The sequence below is a fragment of the Suricata suricatta genome, chromosome 8, assembly GCF_006229205.1.
Source record: "Suricata suricatta isolate VVHF042 chromosome 8, meerkat_22Aug2017_6uvM2_HiC, whole genome shotgun sequence".
Taxonomy (NCBI): Eukaryota; Metazoa; Chordata; class Mammalia; order Carnivora; family Herpestidae; genus Suricata; species Suricata suricatta.
This window is the reverse complement of record NC_043707.1, coordinates 125,526,822-125,539,073: the sequence shown is the minus strand read 5'-3', so window position 1 is coordinate 125,539,073 and position 12,252 is coordinate 125,526,822. Positions and strand designations below refer to the sequence as shown.

At 55.4% G+C, this 12,252-nt stretch overlaps 1 protein-coding gene across 1 annotated transcript; it reads left to right on the top strand.

Annotated features, from left to right (window-relative positions):
• The first annotated feature begins 3,271 nt into the window (after positions 1-3,271).
• C1QC (complement C1q C chain) lies at positions 3,272-7,735 on the top strand. Its single transcript, XM_029948567.1, has 3 exons — positions 3,272-3,393; positions 3,680-3,873; positions 6,900-7,735. Exons 2-3 carry the CDS (start codon positions 3,693-3,695, stop codon positions 7,454-7,456), a joined length of 738 nt encoding a protein of 245 aa, XP_029804427.1. The 5' UTR covers positions 3,272-3,393; positions 3,680-3,692; the 3' UTR covers positions 7,457-7,735.
• Positions 7,736-12,252: the final 4,517 nt, after the last annotated feature.

Sequence of the window (12,252 nt, the reverse complement as noted above, 5' to 3'; positions counted from 1 at the left end):
TGTTGAGCGTGTCTGTTGAGTTACCACACTGGGCCCTGGGAGGGAGCGTGAGAATGACAGTTATAGAGTGTTTAAGAGGCAGGCCCGTATTTTGTATTTTACAGCGGGTCCCTGGAGTCCTAGGACCTAGGGCCACCACTTGCCAGTTGTCCATCCCTGTGCATATTATATAACTTCAGTGAACTCAGTTTCCTTATCTATAAGTGGGAATAAAAATGTCATCTACCTCAAAGGGTTGTTGGGAGGACTGAATGACTTAATACATGAAAATTTCAGAGCAGTTCCTGATTCAGAGTAAAGGCTGTGTAAGTCTTGGGCATTATTGTATTTTGTTTAATCTGTACCACTGAGGGGTGAGGTGGGTATCACGAGCCTATTTTACAGATAACAAAGCAGGTTAGAACCTGGGGGTGGATATAAAGCTCAAGTGTTTAAGGGGAGGAACTGAGGTTTGAACCCGAATCTTATTAGCACCCAGGCCTTCGTGTTTAACTGTGACCCTTGCCAGCCTCCAAGCCACAGTCTGACACACACTATCCAACCTTGAATCAGAAAAACATGGGCAGGACCCGGAGAGAGGGGGCAGTTGGCCCAAGGGCGCCCAGCAGTCCTCCTCAGAGCCAGGCTTCCTGAGTCCAGCCCTGGGCTTCCACTGAGGCAGGAACGGAGGCTGAGGCTGCTGCGTGCGGGCGTCCCTCCCGGGCTGCGGCTGAGGAGGTCTGGAATTCTCCTGGAGCGTCCCGGCGTCCCACTAGCCGTCCCGGAACTGCACAGAAGCAGGAAGCCTTGCTCCGTCCTCTGTATGTGAAGACCACAACGAGACAGGGAGTTCGGTCCTGAGGCTGTCCAATGCCCAGCACATATTCTCAAAGGAAGCCGTCGGTGCTTTGTGCTTTGCGCACACCACACACCTGCACACCACGCACGCACACCCATCTTCCTCAAGATGCACGTGGACCCACGTTCCCGGACAGAGGCCTGTCTACTGCCCACTGGAACACGGGCACCGGGATCCCCTTCTTCAGCACACACGCAACCCTGTCCCCTAGCACACCGTGCTCACCCCTGGACATGCACACTAGGTACACTGTCAGCCCCACAGGTGTACGTGGGACACAGGTGACACGCGGTGTCCATGTCCTCCTCACCCTCCAACATGTACATGCCTTAGAAATGCCCGGTTCCTCACACCCTCGCACTCACACTGGGCCGTCCTCTGAGCTTCGGGGACTGTCTCTCCCACCCACTGACTGACACACAAGCAGCCAGGGAGTCCCCACATACCACCCCCCTCCCGGGCACCCTGGCCTCTGACACACCCCTGGGACTGCCCTGCCCTGCCCCCACCGGCAGCCTCTGGGGGGTGGGAAGAAGACAGAGACCCTCTGCAGCCCCAGCATAGTGCTGGACTCCTCACGGCCTCTCTGCCTCCTTCAGGCCTCCACTCTGCCCCAACTCTCTGTCTCCCTGCCCAGAACACAGTGTCCCACGGACTGGGAAAAGCAACCCATCTCTGGGCACCTACCATGTGCTGGACCTTTCCTAGCCATCAATACATTTGAGCTCAGCAATCCCTCTTAACTGAGGCTCACAGAAAGGAGACCCCTATCCAAGGTCACACTGCCAGCAGTGGCAGGCCCTAGATCGGAACCAGCTCCTCCTGACCCCAAAGTGGAGAGTTCCTTTCCTTGCAGTGGGACTCAAAGACGTCAGGAGCAAGTGCAGGCCCCATAAGTGGTGGGAGAGACCAGGCTACAGAAACGTGAGTGCAGGGAGTGTCTACATGCTCTTTATTCTAAATTCCACCCACTGGCACACCACTCCCTCCCCCTCCGCCCCCCACCCCTACTGGGCCTGGCTGGGAGGAGGGACTGGCTGAGCCAAGCTGGGACTGGCAGCGGGCTGGAGCAAGGGCGGGCTGAGCATAGGCCGAGGCTGCCACCTGCTGGACAAGACAGACCTAGGCGCAAACGACATGAGAACAGGAGATGGAAGCCCCGGGTGCCATCCGGGTCCCGCGCCCTGCCCCTAGCCCACTGCTGTGTCTATCATTTCTGCTCTGCCCTTCACCTGCTGGGGACTTCCAAGGTCAAGGACATTCACCTCCATGCACTCATCCCACACCCTGCAGCTCCGTGCCACATGGTGTAGGGACAGATTGGGAGACTGAGCCCCTAAGGGTCAGTGGGTGGGGCAGGGACAGAGCTCTGAATGCCTGCTCATGCCCGGGGTCAGGCCAAGCACTGCAATGCATCATACGCTGGGTCCTCAGCCCTCCTGCCTGGGAGCTGCTGGAGTCCCTCATTCACAGAGGAGGACCTGGTGCTCAGGGTCAAAGCCCTCACCCCGAGGGACACAGGTGGAAAGTGTGGGGTTAGGGCTGGAAACCTCTACTGCTCACAACCCCCTCCTCCTCAGAATCTCATAGGAGGAGACGAGGAAGAGGGAGCGGGAGACTCTGTCAGCCTGGCCCCAACCAGCAACCCCTCGCCAGCCACCACAGGCTCCAAGGCCAGATGTAGGGGTCCCGGAGGTGGTGCTGGCAGGGAGGTCAAGATCATCATGGGCCCCAGCAAAGGAAGAAGCCCTGGAATGCAAAGCCTGGGCCTCCCCCACTCCCCACCCACTGTGCAGATGGGAAGACTAAGGCCTAGAAGAGCCAGTGGTTTGCTGAGGACCTCAGAGCAAGGGAGTGGCAGGGCTGGAAGATCTGAGGCCCCTAACCCTGTGACCAGACTGCCCACCACAACAAGCTGCTTGCCGTCAAAGCTTGCCTATCCTATGTGCCCACTCCCAAATATAACCAATGGGAGGGGCAAATGGAAGTTTCTAGAATAAGGCCTGCCACTTGACAAGTGCATGTGAGGCTAAGCGAGGCTAAGCAAGACAAGACTTTGGACCCCAAGAATGCATTCAACGTGTAACTTTGGGTGAGGGCTTTCACCTCCCTGGGCCTCAGTTTCCTCGTCTGCAAAAGGGGAGTTATAACTTCCTCCTAGGAATGTTGTAAAATAGCTGAGTCTCAGGCACAGTAAATGCCAACATATAGGGATGGGCTGAACTGGACACACACACACACACACACACACACACACATCCTTCAGCAGATCCGGGGCAGGGGACATTTCCTCATTTCAGACGCCCATGATCCGGGGAGTGGGAGAGACACAGGGTCAGCATGGCTTAGTGCCCGAAAGAAAGTATTGAGTCAGGAAAAACGATGGGAAAGGGGATGTGGGACTGGGGGCAGGGTGAGCAGAGGGGAGGGGGCCACCCAGCCTGCTCTGGGCCCTCCCTGCTGTGTCCGCTCTGACACCGTGTCCTCCGGCTGGGAGAGGGGAAGCAGATTTGAGGACATCGCTGTGAACCAGACCCGAATCCTGCAACCCCCAGGTGAGACCAGGACCCGGGCCTGGGAGAGGGCAAATGGCAGTTTCTCCCTGCTGCCTCCCTGAAACATGGGGACAGCCTGATTCATGGGAGGAAGGAGGGTCCCCATCACTGCTGAGCTGAGGGCCCGGGCTCAAAGAGGCCCATCCTCCATCCATCCTGCAGTCTCAAGTCCCAAGGGACAAGGGGCCTGGGGAAGGGACCTATAGGCTCCTGAGGGCTGTCGAAGGACCAGTGAGGAGGGTGAGTGAGGGGCCACGGGGGCCAACTCAGCTCTCTTCCCGCCCAGCTCCTTCCCCAGGATGGACACGGTGTCCAGCTCCCGGCCCCGCCTTGGACTAAACCTGCTGCTGCTCTTGCTGGCGCTGCCGCTTGGGGGCCAGGCCAGCACAGGCTGCTACGGAATCCCCGGGATGCCGGGCCTGCCGGGGACCCCGGGGAGGGACGGACACGATGGCCTGCCGGGGCCCAAGGGTGAGCCAGGTGAGTCTGCTGGGCTTCTGAGGAGGGGTCGCCTGAGGCCTGGGGCAGTAGGCAGTGTCCATCTGGGGCCAACCTGGGGGAGGAGGACAGCGACTTGTTGGCAAGAAGTACAGTCCCTCGGGTGGCACCTGTTCCCCGCACAGAGTCCAGCCTTCCCAGCAGGCATAGCCCCTCCCTTCTCAGAGCCCAGGCCTCAGTCCTCCAGGTTCCCCTCTTCGTGCCTCAGTTTCTCATCTGACAACAGGGAGAGAACAGAAGCACATGCCCCAGCAGGTGGCAGGGAGGATCCCAGGAGATGATCCACCTGCAGATCTTTGGCAAACTCTAACGTGCTGTGCTATCTTATTACAGCTCTTCCACCACCTGCCCTGCAACACGGACCCCGGGGTGGGGGGAGGGGCCATGCAGGGAATGTCCACAGTGCACAGATGGCCCGGCTTCAGTTCCCAGCCCTACCACTTCCCTGTGCAGAGTGCCTCAGTCTCCTCATCTGTAAAAGGGGGAGATGGTAGCACCTTCTGCACGGGGTACTGGGGTGATTAAGTTGAAACTAAAACAGCATCCAGCACATAGTAGGTCTCAGCTATGCATGTTACAGCTGTTGTCATCACTGTTTCTATGGAGGGTCTGTGCTCACCTGTCTCCCTGGGATCCTGGGTAGCTGGGGGCATGGGGAGTGAGAAGTCAGAACTGCGGATTGATGGGGAAGCCCTAGCACGAGCAAAGGGGGCTGAGAACACGGGCTTAGCAAGCACTAGAGGCTGGGGGGTGCCCTCTTTGTCAGAGGGTGAGTATCTGGGACGCAGGTGCCTGGAGCCAGCGTGGGTGAGACTGGGGTGAGGCTGGGCAGAAGTGATGGGGGGAGGCAGAGGCAGTGGGGGTGCGGGAGGCCAGCGGCAAAGAATGTCCTTAGGAATTTCCCACCATCATCTTCTCTCCTGGCCATAGACCTGAACTTTGCCAACATTCCAGAAGGAATTCTCCAATTCAAGGTGAGCCAAAGGAGGCTCTCGGTTCTGCCATTTTTTGAGATCCTATACCGCATGCTGCTTCTGGCCATCTCCCAGCGCAGTGGCTGAGGGCCACCAATTATTGAGCTCCTACTATATACCAGCCATGGTTCCAAATGCTCAGCGTGTGTTTCCCTTACCGGGGTAGATAAAATGTTAACTCTGTTTTACAAGTGAGGAAGCTGAGGCCGAAACCCTTTTTTAAGTGCTTGGCTGCCATTTTACAAATGTCAAAGCTGACGTTCAGAGAGATGGGGAAACGCCCAGAGTCACACAGTGGAATCCCGTCCAGTTCCCAAGTGCCTTTAGCCACCGCCTTCCCCTGCCTCTCAGGGCCCTCCCCACTGCATGTCCTTGCTGGAAGATATGTGGAAGGGTGAGACATGGCCCCGCGTCACTGACAGCCGTCACCAGGAGCTGACCTTACGGACCACCCCCTATGAGGTGCCCGGCACATGCATTCTCCCACCCTAAGCTTCTAGAAGCTCTCTGGGATCTGTTCTGTCACAGCCTTTCCTCAATTAGGCAAGCAGAGGCTTGGGGAAGGAGGTCATCTGTCCAGGGTCACACAGCGTTAGCCTAGGTCTGTTGGATCCTAATCCCCCTCTCCTAACCCCGGGACCTAAAAGGCTCATGAGCCATAGAGCGTCTGTCACAAATAGGTCTGCACAGACACCCAGCCCTAAGGAGGCAGCAAGGGGCCATGAGGGCTGCCAGAGTTGGCCAGAGAGGGCTTCCTGGAAGAGGAGACTAGAACCAGCCCCTAAACAATGAGTACAGTTTGGACAAGGGGAGAAAAATCTCCGAGAGGCTCAGATAGTCAGGGCTGTCACAGAATCATACGCTCCGACTGAGTCTCAGCCAGGCTTGACTTTCGATCCTGACTCCGCCTCCTACTGGCTGCCTGGTCTTGAGCAAGTCTCTGGCCTCAGTTTCCTCATCTGTAACATGAGAGAAGCTGAACCAGCCCAGGTGTCACCAATGGACGGCATGGGGAAGTCAGCCCCCTCGGTGAGGGGAGTTTCTGTCTGGCTCCGTCCCGTGGTTCCCTCGCGCTAGGCCGAGCAGGCTGGTTCCATCTCAGGAAGGGATACGAGTGCTGTGGCGCTCTGAGCCTTATAAAATATTGAGGGCCCCCTTTAAAGAACAATACGAAATTATAGGTACGTTTGACTGAGGGGAAGGGGGTGGTGACACAAATCTACACTCGCTACAAGACTGTATTAGAACCATACACACACACAAACGAACAAATGTGTGACGCGGGGCTCTGTGGAATATCCGAAGGTCAGTTTCGCAGTTTCCCAGTTTGGATATGGTACTTTAGTTATGCAAGACGTGCCACTGGGGAAAACTAAGCGAAGAATATACATGGGCTCTTCTTGTCCTTTTTTTTTTTTTGGCAACTTCCTGTGAATCTATAATTATTTCAACATAAAAGGTTGAAAAAAATTTAAGCATAACATTAGGCAAAGGGCTTCGAAGGGACCAATGCCAGTTAATGGGGCCTAAAGAATAAGCGTCATGAGCCTTCCAGGAAATGGGCCTCTGACCGATCTTCTGATTTTTGACAAGAAACGCTAAGAAGCAAAACTTTAAGGTGAGGTTTGGACTTGTTAATGTTGGACCCTAAATAAAACGTTTTGATAAAACACTGGGCAGGTCAAACAGAAGCTGTGTGAGGCCCCACACTGTCCGTGGGCTGAGGGCACGGCCTCTGACGGGTGCTCTGAGACCCTGCCCGGTTCTGACACCTCCTGAGGCCGGCTAGTCCTACCCTCCCCGCCATAAATGTGGGAACTGAGGCCAATAGACAGGGGGGCACCTTAGCGCCCAGAGAGCAAGTCCATGGAGAGGTCTTCTTCCCCTCTAACTCCTTGCATGCTGTCCCCAGGTGAGAGTCCATCTGGAGGAGGTTCCAGAGACTAAACATTGGTGGGATGTCCCCTGGAGGACATGCCCAGGGTCCCTCCCTGTTCCTGTCCCTGCCCTATCACTTTCCTGCTCTCTCCGCAGGAATCCCAGCTATCCCTGGAACTCGAGGACCCAAGGGTCAGAAGGGAGAACCCGGCACACCTGGGCATCCTGGGAAAAATGGCCCCCTGGGAACTGCTGGCAGCCCAGGCATTCCCGGCCTCATGGGACCCCCTGGGGAGCCGGGCGAGGAGGGCAGATACAAGCAGAAGCACCAGTCTGTGTTCACAGTCATGCGACAGACATCCCAGTACCCCACGTCCAACAGCCTGGTCAAGTTCAACGTAGCCATCACCAACCCACAGGGGGATTATGACACAAGCACTGGCAAGTTCACCTGCAAAGTCCCGGGTCTTTACTACTTTGTGTACCACACGTCACAGACAGCCAACCTGTGCGTGCACCTGTACCGAAGTGGGGTCAGGGTGACCACCTTCTGCGACCACATGTCCAACAGCAAGCAGGTCACCTCGGGCGGCGTGCTGCTTAAGCTGGAGGTGGGTGAGCAAGTGTGGCTGGCGGTCAATGACTACAATGGCATGGTGGGCACTGAAGGCTCCGACAGCGTCTTCTCTGGCTTCCTTCTCTTTCCTGACTAGGGCCATCAGGGCTGCTCCAGCCCCAGGGCCACCCTACCTCCCTCAGCTTCCCTGCAAGAACCCCTGTTCCCAGGCCATTCTCCCCACCTGATGGACTACTCCTCCAGGAAGCCCACCCTGACCTCCCTGCCCCACTCTCTCTCCCTCCTCTGGGCTCCTTCAGGAGTCACTGCTTTGAGACTTAACCAATACCCTCTAATACTTGGTTGTTTTCCAAGTATCAGGAAAGGCAAGGTGATATATAAATCAATGAGTCAATAAATAAATTGGTAAATATTGCATGGTGCAGCTTCTCACTGCCAAGTCCTCAAAGAAGCGGGCCTCTTCATCCTCAGCTTTGCACCTGTCACAGCCACCCATGGGCTCTAGACTCAGAAGGGGCATCTGCTTGGTGCTCAGTTAAAGGTTGGTGCCAATGTTAAGACACTCAGCGTCCTGTGACCAGGAGGTGCTCAAGTGTGATTAAAGGCCCCAAGAGGCCCCAATGGGCCATGTGCTGACACTTGTTTGGGTGAGAGATGCTACTATCAGTTAAGGTATCCATGCTTACCAGTAAAAAAGGAGTGTTTAAATTCCCAGGCCTATGTTGACCTGTGTGGAATTTTGGAAGCACCTGCGGGATCAGGTAAGCCCAAAATAGACAAAGGACAGATCTGTAATAAATTTGTGCCCAATTAATGAGTTCACTGGGGTGAATAAATGGTGGGTAAATGAGTGACTAAAAGCAGAGTAAATGAATGAGTGAATTTAAAAAGCTTAACAACTTGTATTTATTGAGCACTTACTATGCCCCAGACATTATGCTAACCCATCTGTTAGGTCATTGATATTCGTCACCAGGCTCTGAGATGGGCATGAACCAGTGAGAGAGTGCGACTCTGTTATCTGATCATCCTGAATACTAGCAAACTCTGGGAGCCTCCAGGAGATCAACTAAAACCACTGGTGCCCACCAGGCACCGGGCTTCCCCTGGCGGTCGGGCCCAGCTGGCATGATCCTTGCTGGAGGACAGGGAGGCTGGACATGGGCCACAGCACCTTCACTGTGGTGACTCCAAGAAAGGTTGACCGTTCAAGTTCAAACACTATCAAAAGTAGAACATTCTTAGGCAGACGGCCAGTCCAGCCTCAGAGCCCAGGGAGACAGAGGTTTGCTCAGACCTAGGAGAACTTGCCCCAGCCAGGCTGGGAGCTCAGCTTGGTTCCGCAAGCCCCATGGAGCTCACAGAGGTACCAGCCCACCGAGGTGGACTGTCAGAGAGGCGGCTGCAGGCCAATTCCACAACTCCCGCCATCCACGTTGGCTCCTTTGTTCATGAAAAGAGACATTTCACACCCTCCATGACTTCACCGTGGTCCCCCACAGGCCCTCCCCCTCCCCCGGCCCACTCACACTAACCCTCACCCACCCGGATAATACACATTCAACTGTCAGGCTTCGACACCAAGATCACCCCTCCTCCAAGGAGCCTTCCCTGATTCTCCCATTTGTGTCCCCACAGTGCCCTCCAGAGCCTTGGATCACAAACTCCTGTCTTTTTAGAGCCTGGGCTCCCCAACCTGGTGGTACAACAAAATCATCTGCAGATTTGTTTGCAAAATATATATTTCTGGAGTCAAGGCTTTTTTCGTAAAAGTTTGGCAAGGATGAGACTGTGGGTGCGTAGGTGGTTGGCCAGGTGAAATCAAAGCACATGGTCCTCAGGGCGCCTGGGTGGCTCAGGCAGTGAAGCATCCAACTTCGGCTTAGGTCATGATCTCTGGGTGCATGAGTTGGAGCCCCTCAACGGCTCTCTGCTGTCAGCGCAGAGCCTGCTTTGGATCCTCTGTCCTCCTCTCTCTCTGCCGCTCCCCAATTTGCACGTGCGTGTGCTCTCTCAAAAATAAATAAGCACTTAAATTTTTTTAATGTTTATTTACTTTTAAGAGAGAGAGGGAGAGAGAGAGAGAGAGAGAGAGAGAGGGAGAGAGAGAGAGAGAGAGTGCAAGTGGAGGAGGGACAGAGAGAGAAGGAGATGCAGAATCTGAACCAGGCTTCAGGTTCTGAGCTGTCAGCAGAGCCCGACACAAGGCTTGAACCCATGGACTATGAGATCATGACCTGAGCAGAAGTCGGAGGCTTAACCGACTGAGCCACCCAGGTGCCCCAATAAGCATTTAAAAAAATACAGTACATGGTCCTCTAGCTGACTTTCATGCCCTTACTCTCTGACACTGGACAGTGAGTGTCCCTAAGGGCAGGGCCACTTGGATACACGCCTGGCACATAGTAGGGGCATGGGAAATACACCAGATGGGAAGGAAGAAGGGCTAGACACACACACACACACACACACACACACACACACACACACACGCAGAGTGGGAACAGAAGCAAGGGCCTAGGAGCCCAGCCTGGTTCCCAGGGGGCCTCTGGGCCTCTGGCCGGGTCACTGGGCCACTCTCTTTGTGACTCTTCTCCATCAACCACTTAGTCCGCCTGCAGCTCCCTGAGTGACACACCTTTCTTCTCATTTCTCTTTTGTTTAAAAAATCAATACACCGTTTATGTAGGCCTCGGTGTCAGATCAGGAACCTGTACTTTGGAAGTGACAATTTTTGTGCCGTTTTTATTTTCCATAATTGTTTCCTTGTTGTTCTCTCTTTGCCGGGGGAGACAGGCCTTTAAAAATGCAGGCTTGTCTGCTGGGCTGAGGGAAACCAGGCGAGGGTTTCTCAGGAAGCGGGGGTGGAGAGCAGGCAAGGGAGGGCAGGACCGGAACAAGAATAAGACATGCCAAGCTGCTTTCGGACCCCAAGGTGTGGAGGGCGTACACGTCTCTTCTCCCGCCTGGGTAGGAACCATCCCCTCTATATCTGAGATGCGAGGCAATGATTTTACAGACACAGAGGCCAGCTGGCTCCTACTCAGGGGCCAAGGTCCAGAGACCCCTCCGCGCCTGGTGTCTGATCCAGGCATCGCTCCCCGTGCACCTGGGCTCCAGGCACGCGCCCTTCTCTTCCTATATAGAGCACCGTCTCCAGGTTTGCACAGGGGCCTACTGAAAGCTGGGCCCTGCACATGCCAGGTGACCTCACTGGCCCCCCACAACCCATGCTCCCCATCCACATATGGGGAAACAGAGGCCAATAAACGCACCTGAGGCCACATAGCTGGAAAAAGGCAAAGCTGGGATTTCAACTTGGGAGAAGCTGATTCCAAAAGCCCATGCCCGTACTCCCCTCCCTGATTGTTTCTGTCCTTAGTCTCAAACCGTCTACCCCAAGTTCGAGCTCACCAATTCCCATTGCCATCAGCCATCAAAGAATTAGAAGCCAGGCCTAGGTGGCCCTTGGAAACCCACCGAAGGACCCCGGACCCGCAACCTACGAATCTACGACCGGAGGGTACAGAGCTCCGCCCGTCCCCCTGCTCAGAATACACTGCCTTTCCCTCCTCATCCAGCCCGAGGGCCTCCGTGTCTATAGTTGGCTGAGCCCAGAGACCCTTTGGTCTTATGAAACAAGTCTCTTCTTTCTCTAACACCCACTGCAGGCAGCCCTTCATTTCCATCAAGCAGCATCCACAAGCCCCAAGGTATTCTGTCTCCAAGAACAGATGTCAAATAGGGCCCTCCTGCCCTGTGGTGGCTCCTGGTACCGGCTGGACAACTGTCCCTGGGAGGGGCATCACAGTGCCCTACGTGCAGCCTCAGCAAACAGGCTGATGTTGTGATATACTTGCCCTGAGTCCTGCACCTGCTGAGCGTACGGTGTGGGCTCCGGCCGTCCCCGCTCTTTTCTGGCTCGTGTCACAAAAGCCATGAAACCACGTGTCATTCGGTGTTGGGCACCCGTCTCCCCTGGTAGAAGGAATTCCCCACGGGGACGGGAACCGTGACTGCTTTGCTTGTGGCTGGGTGTCTCCAGCACCTAGCATGGAGAGAGTCCTTATAACTATTTACTCTCTCTCCCCTCTGGGCCTCAGTTTCCCATACCTAAGGGGAGGGGAAGGAGCTGGGTGACCCCCGAGCCCGTCTCCAGCCCTGACTTGGTGTGATTCCAGGATCCACAAGCGATAAGCCCCTGCCTATGCCCATTATCGTCGCCAGCTTCGAGCCCTGCTGGAAGCAGAGGAAAGGCTATAAATAAATAATGACCACATTTAAAATTCATTATTAGATAATTTTCTGAGAACAGGGCAAGAACAGAAGTGCAAAATGGGAAGAAGGCAGAAGAGATGAACCCAGAAAAGGGAAGCCTGAGACATGGCGTGATAGTAACAATGGACATGTGCAATGCACTCCATAGTTTACCCTCCAGGATCCCAGATGAACTCCCCGGCACCCCATGCCGTCTACAGAGCCGGCAGTGTCCCGTCATAGAGCAGAGGAAATTGGGGCTTCCTTGGGTTCTCTTGACTGAGAACATTTAGACTCCTGTTTGCGACTCAGGAATCAAACTCTCCGATGAGTGGCAGCGCCAGGACATGAATCCAGGTTTCTGACTCCAAACCCAGTGCTCGGGCGCCAGGCCAGCCATGTTCTCGTTTCGATGAGGAACTGCTATGGCTGCTGCAGGGGATCACAAGGTCAGGGCCTTGGCACGCAAGCCAGCAGTGTGGACATCCTCCCAGGACAGCCTGTTCCCCCTACAGCTGCTGAGCTGGCGAAACCAACCTGGCCACCTACCCACCCCACTTACAGTTAACCCCTCCAGATTGCAGAACTGGGGCCTGAAAGCGCCGGATGGGCTGAGAGTGGAGGGGGCCATCCTGCTGGGCCCATGGGAGGGGTCCCTCACGGGGAGGCCCTTCC